This window comes from Taudactylus pleione, unplaced genomic scaffold, assembly GCF_031769625.1.
Source record: "Taudactylus pleione unplaced genomic scaffold, aTauple2 ptg000053l, whole genome shotgun sequence".
NCBI classification, from domain to species: Eukaryota; Metazoa; Chordata; class Amphibia; order Anura; family Myobatrachidae; genus Taudactylus; species Taudactylus pleione.
This window is the reverse complement of record NW_028284455.1, coordinates 40283558-40297561: the sequence shown is the minus strand read 5'-3', so window position 1 is coordinate 40297561 and position 14004 is coordinate 40283558. Positions and strand designations below refer to the sequence as shown.

At 41.8% G+C, this 14004-nt stretch overlaps 1 protein-coding gene across 5 annotated transcripts in view; it reads right to left on the bottom strand.

Annotated features, from left to right (window-relative positions):
• The window catches only part of NPHP3 (nephrocystin 3), an 83816-nt gene that overhangs the window by 37724 nt on the left and 32088 nt on the right, over nt 1-14004 (bottom strand). For all 5 annotated transcript variants that reach the window (XM_088462810.1, XM_088462813.1, XM_088462814.1 and 2 more), the window contains 4 exons: nt 12698-12801; nt 11683-11797; nt 9411-9554; nt 1181-1278 (listed from right to left, as the gene is read on the bottom strand). In XM_088462810.1, coding sequence (XP_088318936.1) covers nt 1181-1278; nt 9411-9554; nt 11683-11797; nt 12698-12801 — 461 coding nt within the window. The remainder of the gene's footprint in view (nt 1-1180; nt 1279-9410; nt 9555-11682; nt 11798-12697; nt 12802-14004) is intronic.

Below are 14004 nucleotides of genomic sequence, written 5' to 3'. Positions count from 1 at the left end.
TTTCACAAGTGGACAAAAGACCTCTGGAAAGAGGTTGACTCATGCCATCTGGATAGCTTCCCACAGCTCCCTATGTGTAGGTGCAGGATCTTGGGTGCAAATGGACCTCTCAGGCGAATGTGGTGGCCACACCATTTGTCAGAACTCTCCAGAATGCTCCTAGAACCAATTCTGGACAACTTGGGAATGATGACATGGTGAATTATCATGCTGGAATATTCCATTATTGTGGGTGTACATGAATTCCATTAAGGGCTGCAAATGGTCATCAAGCAATGCAACACAGCGATTGCCGGTCAATGATGTGTTCAGGTGGACCGGCGGACCAAACCCATGCACCGCACACCATTATGGAACCACCACCAGCCTGCATGGTGCTTTGTTGAAAAATGGGGTTCTTGGCCTCATGGTGTCTGCACCACAACTGAACCCCACCATCAGCCAAGTGGAACCATGACTCATTGGAGCACGCCAAATGTTGCCAGTCCTCCAGAGTCCAATTAGCAACGTCACAAGCTCAGGTGAGATGCTATGTCCGGTGTCATAGTGATAACATCGGCACTCTGGTGGGTCTGCTGCTACCACATCCCATGGAAGCTTAAAAACCCTGATTTGACCTGCTGGATATGCGTCTGGTACTTCTTGCATTGAATGTGATGCGATATGAGCCAGTGTCGCTTGTCTATTACCACGGACAATTTTGTCCAGACGCCACTAGTCACGATCATAAAGCACCCGTGGTTGGCCACTGCGCTGTCCACGGTGGGTGGTAGTGCCTTCCATGAGGTATTCCCAGTACACATGTAACATCGTAGATCAAGGAATGTTGAATGTCCGCACAACTTCGGAAATTAAATGCCCCATCCGTCGGGCACCCATCATCATGCCCTGTTCGAATTCAGATAATTCATGTTGCCTTGCCATAAGCAGCCTAGCCGGTGTTCAAACTGACTCACAAGATGTCAGATTACAACAGATGCAGGTCTGTGCATTTCCAAGACGTCACAGTATGGTGACGCTACCTACCATTACCTTTACATACTGCTATCCCATGACTTTTGGCACTTCAGTATATACTTTCAAGAAAAGAGCTATAAAATAAGGACAGTAGAAAATTCTATATGCCAAAAGAGAAAAGTAGTAGGAAGAACAATGTAACCAAGAGGTTCCTGTAACTCACCTCCATGCCTGGGGACAAGTTTCAACATTCACAGAGACAATTACACGAACATTCACTGGTAATGGGTCAATCAACCATTTCATATGCTTTTCCGATTGCTGCAAAAATGGGAATATCATCATATTACACAACATTATTGGATTTGTGGCTCTAAAGCTTATATTTTCAGTCAAGTCGGAAAATGATCGAAGTTATTTATGGTAAAAAGAGAAAAAAAAATCAATATATTTCAAAATGTAACTTTTCATATTAGAATCATAAAAGGTAAAAAGCAATTTTTACTAACAATAAAGTAGCATGAATACAAAACACTGTTGTTCTTTTTTTAACATATTTATTGGTGTTCTTTTTTTAACATATTTATATCGGGAATGAGCAAGGTTGGGAAGGGAAAGAGCAGGTGTTACCGTATTGCCAGTTACTGTAATAGTAATAGATATTCATGTGATACAAATTATAATGTTTATTACCTAGAGCGGTATCCAATTAGCCCCGAACATTGTTCGGGCGCTGATTGATCCCCGCGATCGTCGAAAAATGGGGATTTTTCGCCGATTATCCCCGATGTGTTTTTTCACCCTATCGTATTATTTTGGTCGAAATAATAGGATAGTTCTCCCGGAAACACATAGGTCCACGAGCTTATCGTGGCACCTATGTGTTTTCGCCTTTTTTCAGGTGAAAAAACAGCAATTATCGTGGATTCTTTTTCGGGACACATTAGGTCCCGAAAAAAAAACCCTGATAAGTGCCGGCGTCAGACCGACTTCGGGGCCTAAATGGATAGCCCCGGGCGAGGTAATTAGCCGCAGTAATTTACGTGGTTAATTTTTACCGCGGCTAATTGGATACCCCCCTTACAGGATGAAACATATAATCAAAGCCTAATCTGAATCCTTCCTGAAAACACAATCTATGTCTAGTTCAGGAAGATCCGATATATATCTGAACTAGGGATGTGCAGGCTCGGATAGGTTCGAATTTGCACGCAGAGTTCGGATTTTTCCCTCCAAAAAACGGAACTCAGAAAGAGGCAAAACGTCATCATGCATGGACAAACATCATTCCTGGACTTTTGTCCAGGAATGATGATGCTTGTCCAAGCAAGGTGACGTTTTGCCTCTTTCTGAGTCCCGGTTTTTGGAGGGAAAAATCCGAACTCGGCGTGCAAATTCGAACCTATCCGAGCCTGCACATCCCTAATCTGAACATGAAGAGGTGGATACATTTTTTTTAAGGGAGACTTAAACTGGGTATTCACTTGGCTGATGAATGATCTAACGATTGGCAGGTGCATACACACTTACCAATCATCCGGCCGTGGCCAGCAGACTCATTTGAATATGCCCTCCCACTTGTGACATCATAGTCAATGGCTTCTGCGTGTGACATATCGGGTGGTTGGCAAGTCGGCCATACAGAGAGCAAGTTGAAACGATAAATCTGCTAGATATAGCGTCATTGGCTGTGCTGCAGGGCTGATCAGATCAGATATGTCTGTGAACAAAGTCATTCACAGACATATTGGGTACTCACACCCACCAATGCACTATCAATATATCGTTTGAACAAACAATACATCGTTCAGGTGTGTACGAAGCATTAGTACAATTAGAGACTGTGAGCTGTTTCGTCCTTAGCTAAAAAAAACAAAAAACTAAAGAGAACGAACAGGACTGAATTTAGATTATTCATCATGTGAGTAATGGTACGGTTTCCATAGATGACAGGTGCCGGATAAAATTTGTATGTGTCGGGAGAGATGTTTATGTTCTTTCCAATTCTTGGCAATCAAAGATTGTGCTGCTGCTACAGTATGGGAAAGCAATTTTTTGATATGATTACTAATATCCTGGGGTTTGCAGGATAATAGAAACATCCATGGATGATTTGGGGCTTTAGCAATAGGTTACTACAGATATTAATAGTATGCAACAGGCCCCAGCTATGATATAGAGTTCACCTGTGCTTACTTTTATTACTCTTTTCACGATGCAGCTATGGTACACAGAAAATACAAGTTATATGCCATCTGCAAGAGCAGCAAAACCGACTCCTAATCTATCCTAAAGCACTTCGCTTCCATGTTTAGGAACAGGAAATACAACCCAACACCAGATTCGATGGTGGCCCCTCTGGCACTGTAGAGATTTGCATTCCTATGTGACATCTAGTCAACATTTGATGCTCAAACAGGCTGTCATCACCTGGTCCGATTAGTTTTAAATCAGGTACAAGGGTCCTATATATAGACAGATCCTTCCATATACATATATAGCCAACTCATCATGAATAAAATACATATGTCCTATAGACAGTGGATTGTTACATGTGATTAATCACGGCTAATAATAGCAGTTGTTAGGCTCAATACTTATAAAACCAAGGGATATATGATCCATATAATCTAAATTAGAGATATATGTCTCAATAGATATTGTACATTTTAATACAGGTTTCGCAAAAAGCATATGCAAAGTGTCACTTTAATCAGTGATCACCAGAAAAAATTTGAGACGCTTACCCCTCATTCATAAAGAAACATATCAGAAAAAATGATTGAGTAAAAAATATATACAGTATACACATATATGCTTACAGTTTAAATGAATACATAATAAAGGACACAGATAGATTGTGCAGTAGCCCTATGTGTGTGATTTATATTTTGCCATGGTAATCAAGTATATAGAGCTGAAGTCCCAGCTTGGAGACAGTGAAATAGTGTTTAAGACTATGGGCCATATGCAATTAGCCCCAAACACTGTTCGGGCGCTAATTGATCCCCGTGATCGGCGAAAAACGGGGATTTTTCGGCGATAATCCCCAATTTTCGACAAAATGTTTATCCTCTCTATCCTATTAATTCGGGCAAATTAATAGGATAGTTCGCCTGTTAACACATAGGAGCCGCGATAAGCTCGCAGCCCTATGTGTTCTCGCCTTTTTTTGGGCGAAAAAACTGCACTTATCGTGGATTATTTTTCGGGACACATCAGGTCCCGAAAAAAAAACCCTGATAAGTGCCGTTGTCAGGCCGACTTCGGGGCTGATTGGATAGCCCCGAGCGAGCAGCGGGCGAGCTAATGAGCCGCGGTAATTTACCGTGGCAAATTGGATATGGCCCTATGTTTGTGAATATTCCGGAACATCTTTATCTCTATTTGTCTCTTTGTTTCCTACCTGTTTGCTATGCTGTACAGCTTTGTTTAGGGTACTGTATGTAGTTCAATATTTTGTACCTGCATTAGTCTATAATACACTATGTACATATTGGTGATTTGATATGTGCTAAGTACATGTATTTTTTATTTCAATTAATATTATTTGTGGCTTTGTGATCATTTGTTGGAATGCTATTATTATATTCTATTCTTGATAGCCATACATATCAGAATATCCTCTTCATAGTGTGGATCATAGTAGAGAACTTCATCTTAAATTACTATTAGTATAGAAAGTGTTGATAGCTTTAGATCCAATATGAGGTGGAAAGAACAGCCCCTTTTGGGCATGAGGAATAGACTGGAATAAAACCCCAGAATCCTTGGATGTCCAGCTATGGAACAGATGACTGCTGCTGACAGCAACCCATAAATGGTAGAATAGAAGCTTTCTTGTGCTCACAGTCCCTGGAAACCAATTAAACTGAGATCTGAAATGGATATCCGAAAGCACCTTCGGATGATATTGGCACCTAGGAGTCAGAACAAGAACAGAACTTGCTGGAGAACAGATGCAAATTCTCAACAGGAATCTGTTGTTATGAAGAATTTGGAATCTGTTTAGAATCCCACAAAGCGTTCTAAGATTTCATTGTCCCGTAGGAGTTTGTTTAGGAGACATGTTCTAGAAATAATTATTACCCAAGGAACAGAGGCCCTGATTCAGAGCCGGACGCTCTGACAGAGCGCTCGCTCTGAATCAGGGCCGTCCTTCTTCATTTTTAGAGCGGCCTCCTGGCCGCTCGCATAGCTGTGGGTGACCACGCCCCCGGCACCCCCAGCTGTGGGCAGCCACGCCCCCGGCACTCCCACCAAAGGGGGCGTGCTGTCACTCACCATCGACAGCACGCCCCCTTTGTAGCAAGACCCATAGCGATGGCTTGCCCGTCGCTATCCGGGTCTCGCGTATGCGCACGACGGAGCATGCGCAGTGGACCAACATCGACCCGCTTGCGAGCGCTCAGCGCTCGTGAACAGGTCTGAATTAGGCCCAGAATGTTGTCCTAAAAACCAATTCACTTAAGTTTCTTCTGTAGGTGAAAGACAATTCTATTGCCCATGGTAACGCAGACAGGCCCATCTTGGATTAGTTGTCCGCTGCACAGGTTTTTAACTACAGTGTCCTACATGCTATTACTGCTTTAGCCAAGGCTCAAGTCCAAGGTTGCAGTTGCCATTAAGCCAAGATACAAAAGGCCATCTGCAGCTATGCATGTGTCAACATACAAACTTTCCAGGGTCACATTACCTACCTACTAGTGGTTGCTTTCGGAACCAAGGTGGTGGTAAAACTGAGCAAAGAGCAGACCAAGAGATGAGAAAATGGATGAGAGGCTGCAGGGCCTTCTCAAATGTCTATGGTGTCTTTAAAGGGACAGGAAATGTGGTGCCACATCTTCCGGCCACCCTGGGAGAAAGGATACAGGTCTCTGCAATGCTGCAAAGCACTAAATGTTTGTCTGAATCCACAAATATCACCAATACCGTCTCATTAAAGTGATGACCTGAGAGAAAGAAAGCTGATGACATGTAATGGAGAGACTTGCTGGGATCCTGACGGGGCGGCAGAGTTATGCTCAGTCTTACCTGCTGACTTTGTCTGAGGAGGGATCCACCAATGACCTATTCTATAAAGACTGCACAATAATTTAATTGAATGGGAGAAAAGGGAGATTTAGTTTTTAAAAATACAAGCCTTGGAGGCACTTAATTCTTGATAAGTTTTAAATTAACTAATTAGGATGTAGCAAAGATGGCATATGGACACATTTCTTGTGACCATTCCATAAAGTTCTCTTCACGCTACAAGAGCTATAAGGTGGTAAAAACAATCCATAAACTGAATGAGATATCTGAAAAATCCTTTTCATCTGAAAAAGTGTTCTGAGGGTGCAGACTGGAATTGTGGAAAAGCAGGATACAGAATATGCCTGATTTTCCTGCAGGCGGTTTGGTTTGGCATTTTGCACAGACATAACTATAAACAACTAAGGGGTAAATTTACTGACAATCGAGATTGGTCGAGATGTCAATCTCAGGTGATTTTAGGGTTGATTTTCATCTTGCAAATTTACTAAAGGTAAAGTCGGGCGAGATAGAGAGAGATTTCTCTCTTCTCACTCATAAAACTCGGTGGAGATAGCTAACTCGAATCAACTCACCATCGGGCAAATCGGAAGTACTTTTCACCTAAAATATACATCTCTCAAATTTATCAAGAATCGCGATGATAAGCTCGGGTGAGATGACAGCAAACTCTCTGCCCAAATCACTTTTCAAACTCTCCACCTCCTGAGCTGCGAGTTAGCCTGAAACATACACAAATCATTGTGATTTGTGTATGTTTCTGCCTTTAGTTAAAAACGGGTTCAATTATTATTTTTTCAAATTTACGTGGTGTCTCCCCCAAAAGCATAACCAGCCCCGGACTTCAGCCTGTCCTGGTGCCTAAAATGACGGGGAACAAAACAAGTAGGGTTCCACTGTAATTTAGGCACCTGCAAAAGGCTGCAGGGCCAGTCCTGGTTTTAAAAATAGGGGGAAAAAAAATGCGTAGGGGTCCCCCTATATTTAAAACCAGCACCGGACCCAAAATGACTGGGGTGTAATGCCACAGCCAGGAGACACTATTCCCAGGTCTCCAGGACCAAAGCATTATAACCCCGTCGGTCAGGCCAAGCCAGGGATCTCAGGGGAGGTGGGGACCCCCTAAAAAAAAAGGGGTCCCCCCTTTCCCGAAACCCCAGCCTTGGTCTGAAGCCCAGGGCTCTTCCCTGCACCCCTGTAGCGGTGGGAACCGGGGGTAATAATGTGTAAAATTAAAAAAAACTATTGTATTTTATAGTGGAACTACAAGTGCCAGAGTGTCAAGATTGTAAGCTTGCGAGCAGGGCCTTCCTACCTATATATCTGTCTGTTATTACCCAGTTTTGTTCTATTAATGTATACAATTGTAAAGCGCAACAGAATATGCTGCGCTATATAAGAAACTGTTAATAAAATAAATGTCTGCCCTTTGGCACTTGTGGAACTACAAGTGCCAGCACCCATACCTCCACTGTAAAATAAATAGTTAAATAAAGACATAACACACACACACACACCTTAGATAGTACACGTTTAATACACACATACCTCAATGTACCAACCGGTCCGTACACTTGTCCCAAGCATAAATCCGTGCGCATGGCCCTGCAAAAAAGATCCTATACTCACCTACATCCTGGCACTGCTCTCTGTAGCATCCACGATCTTGTTAAAACAAGAAAACGACTTACCCGAACCAAGCCGAACAGATGTAAGTATATGCTGTTACATGTACTTACACTTCGCGAAATCATCGGAAATTTCTCACGGGCCACTAGCCAATCAGCAGCCGCTTTACATGTTGCGGCCGCTCATTGGCTGGGACCCATGTGGAACCATTTGCATTATTTGTACCTCCAACATTGCCAGAGTAAATTTGTAAAAAAGAAAATTGTGTGTAAAAGAATTTCTGTAAGATAAATGTTTAGGCGCCGTCCAATATAAAAGCAGTTAATGTGCTATAAGTAACATTAATAATGAAAAAAATTAAAAATAGAATGAATTGTACATATATATTTCTCACATATTACAATTAAAAAAAATATTTAACTTGCCAATAAAATTGTAGTCCACATATACTTAATTTGTATTTTTTTTAGAGCTATGTTATGTTCTAACAATTACAGGTATAAGGGGATAGAATTATCTTTAATTATTACATTTTTTAAAACTTTACTATTTTAAATAAACTAGAAACTATTAAAACATATAATAACATGTAATATAATAGGCTGATGTCACAAGTTCTGACATTAGGGTCACGGTGTTAAAAATGATTAGGATTTAATTTAATACAGATAATCTCTTTTATTCAGGAAATACCACTGATCATGCCACTCTATTTTCCGTCCGTTTATCAGGGTTGTTCTGTGATTTATGGGGGGCAATGGTCCCCAGGACACTGGTTTTTCCACGTTTCCAGTTATTACCTGGAAGTTGTCATCCCCTCACCTCCCAATTACAGATTTTTTTTTTCGAACCCCGGAACTTCACAGATAGTATCCCCAGGTCGAGAACCGCTGCTTGAGGCTATTCCTCAGGATGCAGAAGAGACAATAAAATACACCATAAATTTAAAAAACCACAAAAGAGGCATAAGGACTTATTAGCAAATCCAGTGCAGAGCCTTAGGGGTATATTTACTAAAGTGAAAGTTTTTAGAAGTGGAGATGTTGCCCATAGCAACCAATCAGATTCTAGCTATTATCTTCTAGAAGTTAAATGTTAAGTAGAATCTGATTCGTCCAATGGCCAACATCACCACTTCTAAAAACTCTAACTTTAGTAAATATACCCCTTAGAAACAAATGGTGAGAAACAGGTGGGTATAGAGTATAACAGGCCTGGCCAACCTGTGGCTCTCCAGCTGTTGTGAAACTACAAGTCCCAGCATGCCCTGCTACAGTTTTGCTATCAGGGAATGCTAAAACTGTTGCAGGGCATGCTGGGACTTTTAGTTTCACAACAGCTGGAGAGCCAAAGGTTGGCCAGGCCTGGAGTATAAGAAGAATCAGATGTTTGTCCAGTGCCACTCATGCATCCTGGGATATAAACCATCATATGTTTCCAGCTACTGCAGATGGAGAGAAAGCATTATTTGACTATGAATTTCATTTATTTCATGATTATACATCTCAGTAACACACAGCATTTGATATATAGTAATGTCAGTTGAACACTCATATACATTGACTTTACTATTTTTAGCTTAATTTGAAATTCACTCATTTATATCCAGATTTTAGATGCGGTTAGGCTGACAGATAAGGAAAATTGTGCCCTCCCTCAGTTGGTAGAACTTTACCAGAACTATAATGTCTGTGTGCCAATGGCTGAATTCTACATGTTAGCATATTAAGAAATCATGCATCGTTGAAATAAATGATGCATTGTTGTTAAACAGACAATTCTTTTTTTACCTCTATCTGGTCAATGGAGTCAATAATGATGATGATGTTGCCTTGGTAGCGAATGGAAAGTTTTTCAAGCCAGTGAGGGAATTCCTCTAAGAACTTTCCAGGATCCATTGAGAATGAAGACACTGACCAAGAATGCTGCATTAGCTGTTAGCAAGTAAAAGGCATGGGCATAATTAGAATAGTTATATAGACAAACTAAGTCACTTGTGTTGTGGCATAATTTATTTATATAAATAAAACCATATGCAGGCAATTTAGTAATAGCTCTCAAACTTAAGTAGGGTACACACTTGTCCAATCCATGGCAGAACAGACTTCTGGCCGACGGGTCTGCCCAACATTGGACAAGTGTGTACCCACCGCCGACCGACCCGCAGACCAGATCCTGGTCGCCTGTCGGGTCTCCTGGTTTTTAAACATGCTTAAAAACTAGGAGACCCGACCGCCGACCAGGCAACCAATACTGTAGTGTGTAGGTTGCAGAGACCGGAGCTGGCGACCGATCTCCGGTTCCAGCAGCCCAACACACCATCAGCGTGGCAGCGGTGCAGGATCCGGAGGGATCCCGCATCCGCCACTGCTGCGGGACATGCAGGCATGGCGGCAGGATGATGCGCGGGGAGGCGGCCTGGGTACATTTCCGGAGGTGGCAGCTGGCGGCGTTGCAGCTTCAGAGGATTCCGATTTCAGAAATGGCATGGCGGTGCCATTTTTGAAATTCAAGATGGCCGCGGCGAGCCAATCACGGCTCGCCGCATCATCGCCCCACCCCCTCGTGCCAGTTTATATAAGCCAGCGCGAGACAGCGGGTGTCAGCCGGCGGAAGAGGAGAGGTGAAGTGCGGGGAAGTACTGGATGGGCGGTGGCCATGTAAAAGAGCTTAAAGGCCGCTGCCCTCCAGATGAAGGTGCAGTGAAATAAATATTTTTAAACATTCTGTGTTTTTATTTTAATATTTCTTTTAAAGGAGTACTATATGTACCAGTGGGCCCTTAATGCTCTGCCTACTGGTACTTTTGGTTCTCCAAGTACCAGCATGCAGGGGAGGCTTGCTGGGACCTTTAGTTCCACCTGTAAAAGACAATATTACACTTTTAATAATGGACTATCAACTCGGCACCCACAGCCCAGGAGTGCCGGGGACAGCCCTGGGGCTTTGGCCCTGGGTGCCCTGAAGAGGGGGGGGGACACCTCTTTATTGGGGGATCCCCACTTTCCCAGAAATCCCCGGTCTGGGCTGACTAGTTAGGGGGGGATGAATGCTTTGTCTGGGGTGGGACCGTGAAGTGTGTCCCCTGGCTGTGGCATTACCCTACTTGCTAGTGGAGCCCGGTGCTGGTTCTGAAAATACGGGGGATCCTTACTTGTTTTGTTCCTTGAATTTTTTATAACCATTGCCAGCTCCAAGAGCCTGGTGCTGGTTCATCAAATATGAGGGAACCCTACACATTTTGTTCCCTGTATTTTTTGAACCAGGGCCAGCTTAAAGAGACGGGGCTGGTTATTCCTCTGTTGGGGGTACCTCATGCAGTTTTTTTTTTGAAACTTGAAATCCAGTCCCCATCCAATAAACAGGGTATTAATTCTCAACCTTCCCCTCTTCACCATTATTAATTATTACATTCTTCATTAATAAATCTCCTTAACTACGCAGCCAAATGTATGTTTTTCAGCAGACTGTTTCAGCAGACACAGACTGGACTGAAAAGTGAGTAGCAAGGATTGGATGTAGAATCTGTGAGCATGTCTGCAGTAGGATTGTGTAAACAGTCTGATCTGCGGTCTCATCTGCCATGGATTGGACAAGTGTGTACCCAGGATTAGGGAGCAACATTAGACAAGGAATTGTGCTAAAAAAAAAAAGGAACATTGACCAAATACAAACTATGTCTCTAGTTTTCAAATGTATTGTTACATATATATGTACTGTATGGCTGACATTTAATGTTTTCATGAAAATATACAGTAAGCTCTGTAACTCTGCCCAGGTGCATGAAAATATAACTAATGCTAGTAAAAGTCCATCTATTATTAAAACTAAAAATGTTTTTTATTACAATTTTGTGCCCTCTTTTGGGACACATGTGCAGCTCAGTTAGGGTGCACTACTATATCTACCATCTTGGTTAATGGAAATTAAAGACATTTGCCACCTAAACAGTGTAGCATACCTAAAAATAAATTTGAGAATCAATGCTAGATGTGATAAATTTCCTGCTCCAACTTACTCTTTTTGCCATATACATTAATCACAGAATAAAAGGAATGTTACCTTGAGCGTCAGTCTTTTTATTATCAATGCTGGCTCTGAGCTGGTTGACAATGGTTTTCCAACAAAGTGATACAACATAAGAGTGCTTGGTGAATGTTTCTGCTGAAGCTGAATCCTGTACATACAAAACACTGCCATTAGGATCTGAACTGCTAACATGATCATGGTTTATACAGATAATGCAGAATAACAATATACTTCCAAAGCTACATAACAAGAATAAAATCATATACAATGACAATTTATAAAACCGCTTGGATGAGATCAACACACTAGGTACATCAGCTACAACAAGGTGATGTTACATTTAACCAATTTATAATAATAATATGACTAGAAATAAATTAAAATGCAATAAGGATTTAACATTTAAAATACCATAGAATTTCCTTTGTACAACAAAAGCACAGCTTTTTGGAAACTCATCATCATGTCTCAAGTATGCAAATTTAAATGTAATGATCTGTTTAAATTATACTTACAGTGGCACAATTGGAGGGAGCATGGGGTTTTTTCACAATTAGGGTGAAGGCAGGGGGGTTCTGGTTGCCCAGAGGGTGAAGGCAGGGGGGTTCTGGTTGCCCAGAGGGTGAAGGCAGGGGGTGCTGGTTGCCCGGAATCCTTAGCCCAACCAACTCTCAGAAATACAGCTACAACATGTAGAGAATGGCCAGAACGGAGCTGTCACGCATGCAGAGTGGCAGCAGCTATGTTAGTATGAGGTGGGAAAATGAGTTGCTTGGAAAGCTCAGCTTTAATTCCCATTGGTTAAACAATCTTTATATGTTGATTATGGGAAGTTAACCTGTTTCTTGTAATATTTACATGCAGCAAATAAGTTTAATAAAGAAAATGAGTCTGTTTGTCTATATCTGCATAGCACAGGCCCATGGGATATTGCCTGAATATTTTCAGTGTAGTCCTGTATGTGTCTAGTATTACATAAACTGCTTGTTTTGTAGATTCTAAGTTTCTACTAGCATTTAGGTGTGGGAAGTAAGAAACCATGACATACCACTTTGAAAGAAGAAGAGATTTCCCAGAGCCTGGTCCCCCAGATATAAGGAGAGGTGGTATAGGTGCAGGAGCAGCCACTAAATCATTCAAGCGATCATAATACTAATAAAACAGAACATACAAAAAATAACTGTAAGGTACATTTATAGAAATGTTGCCGCAGTTTGGGAGGGGATACTATTTAGTTTTTTGATTTGCAACATAGTACTAATAGCCATAGCAATATGTAGATCAACATTTTGTTTTTCCTGATGCACTTCCTGAGTGTAGCATTTATGTGCTGATGTCACAGGCATGTAAGAACATAGCTGTAACATGCACTCTGCACACATAGAAATGCTGCAGCATTAAGTAGAAGAGTAAGCTCATCAGGTCACCGCAGTTTAAGGATTCTGCAAATGTGGGGCCTTCAGGACCTAAGGACCTGCTTTACCTGTGTGCAGTATTTTGGGTGTGGATCATTAGGTCTACAGTAAATAGATAGACGATGTTTGGGTAGACAATGGAAGATAGACAGGCAACAGGTCGACAGGGACTGAATGTCGACACACTAAAGGTCAACTGGTAAGAAGGTCAACAGGTACTGAATGTCGACATGGTCATTAGGTCGACAGACATATCGTCGACAGTTTTTTTATCTTAGCCCTAATCTTCACCTTAATCCTAACCCTCCCTCCTGGTGCCTAACCCTAACCGTCGGGGTAGGTGCCTGACCCTAACCATCCCTTCTAGTGCCTAACCTAAAACCTCTGGTAAGTGCCTAACCCTAACCTTCCCTCCTGGTGCCTGACCCTAACCGTCAGGGTAAGTGCCTAACCCGAACAATTTTTTTTAAATGTGTCGACCATTTGTGTATCGACCATATGTGTGTTGACTTAATGACCCTGTCGACCTTCAGACCCTGTCAACCTTCAGACCCTGTCAACCTATTGCTTGTCTATCTTCCATTGTCTATCTATTTACTGTAGACCTAATGACCCAGCATTTTATGCCCACTATCCATAAATTATGATTTGCCATGAGAATGTGTTAATAGATGTAATATAGAAAGACAAAACTTATACCTAGGGGTAAATTTACTAAAGTGAGAGTTTTTAGAAGTGTAGATGTTGCCCATAGCAACCAATCAGATTCAGCTATTATCTTCTAGAAGGTGCTAGATAAATGTTAAGTAGAATCTGATTGGTTGCTATGGGCAACATCTCCAATTCTAAAAACTCTCACGTTAAATATACCCCCCTAGAGAGGAGTTTATAAATTTCCTTAAATGTAAATAATAAACACTTTAAAGAAATTTGGTCTTAG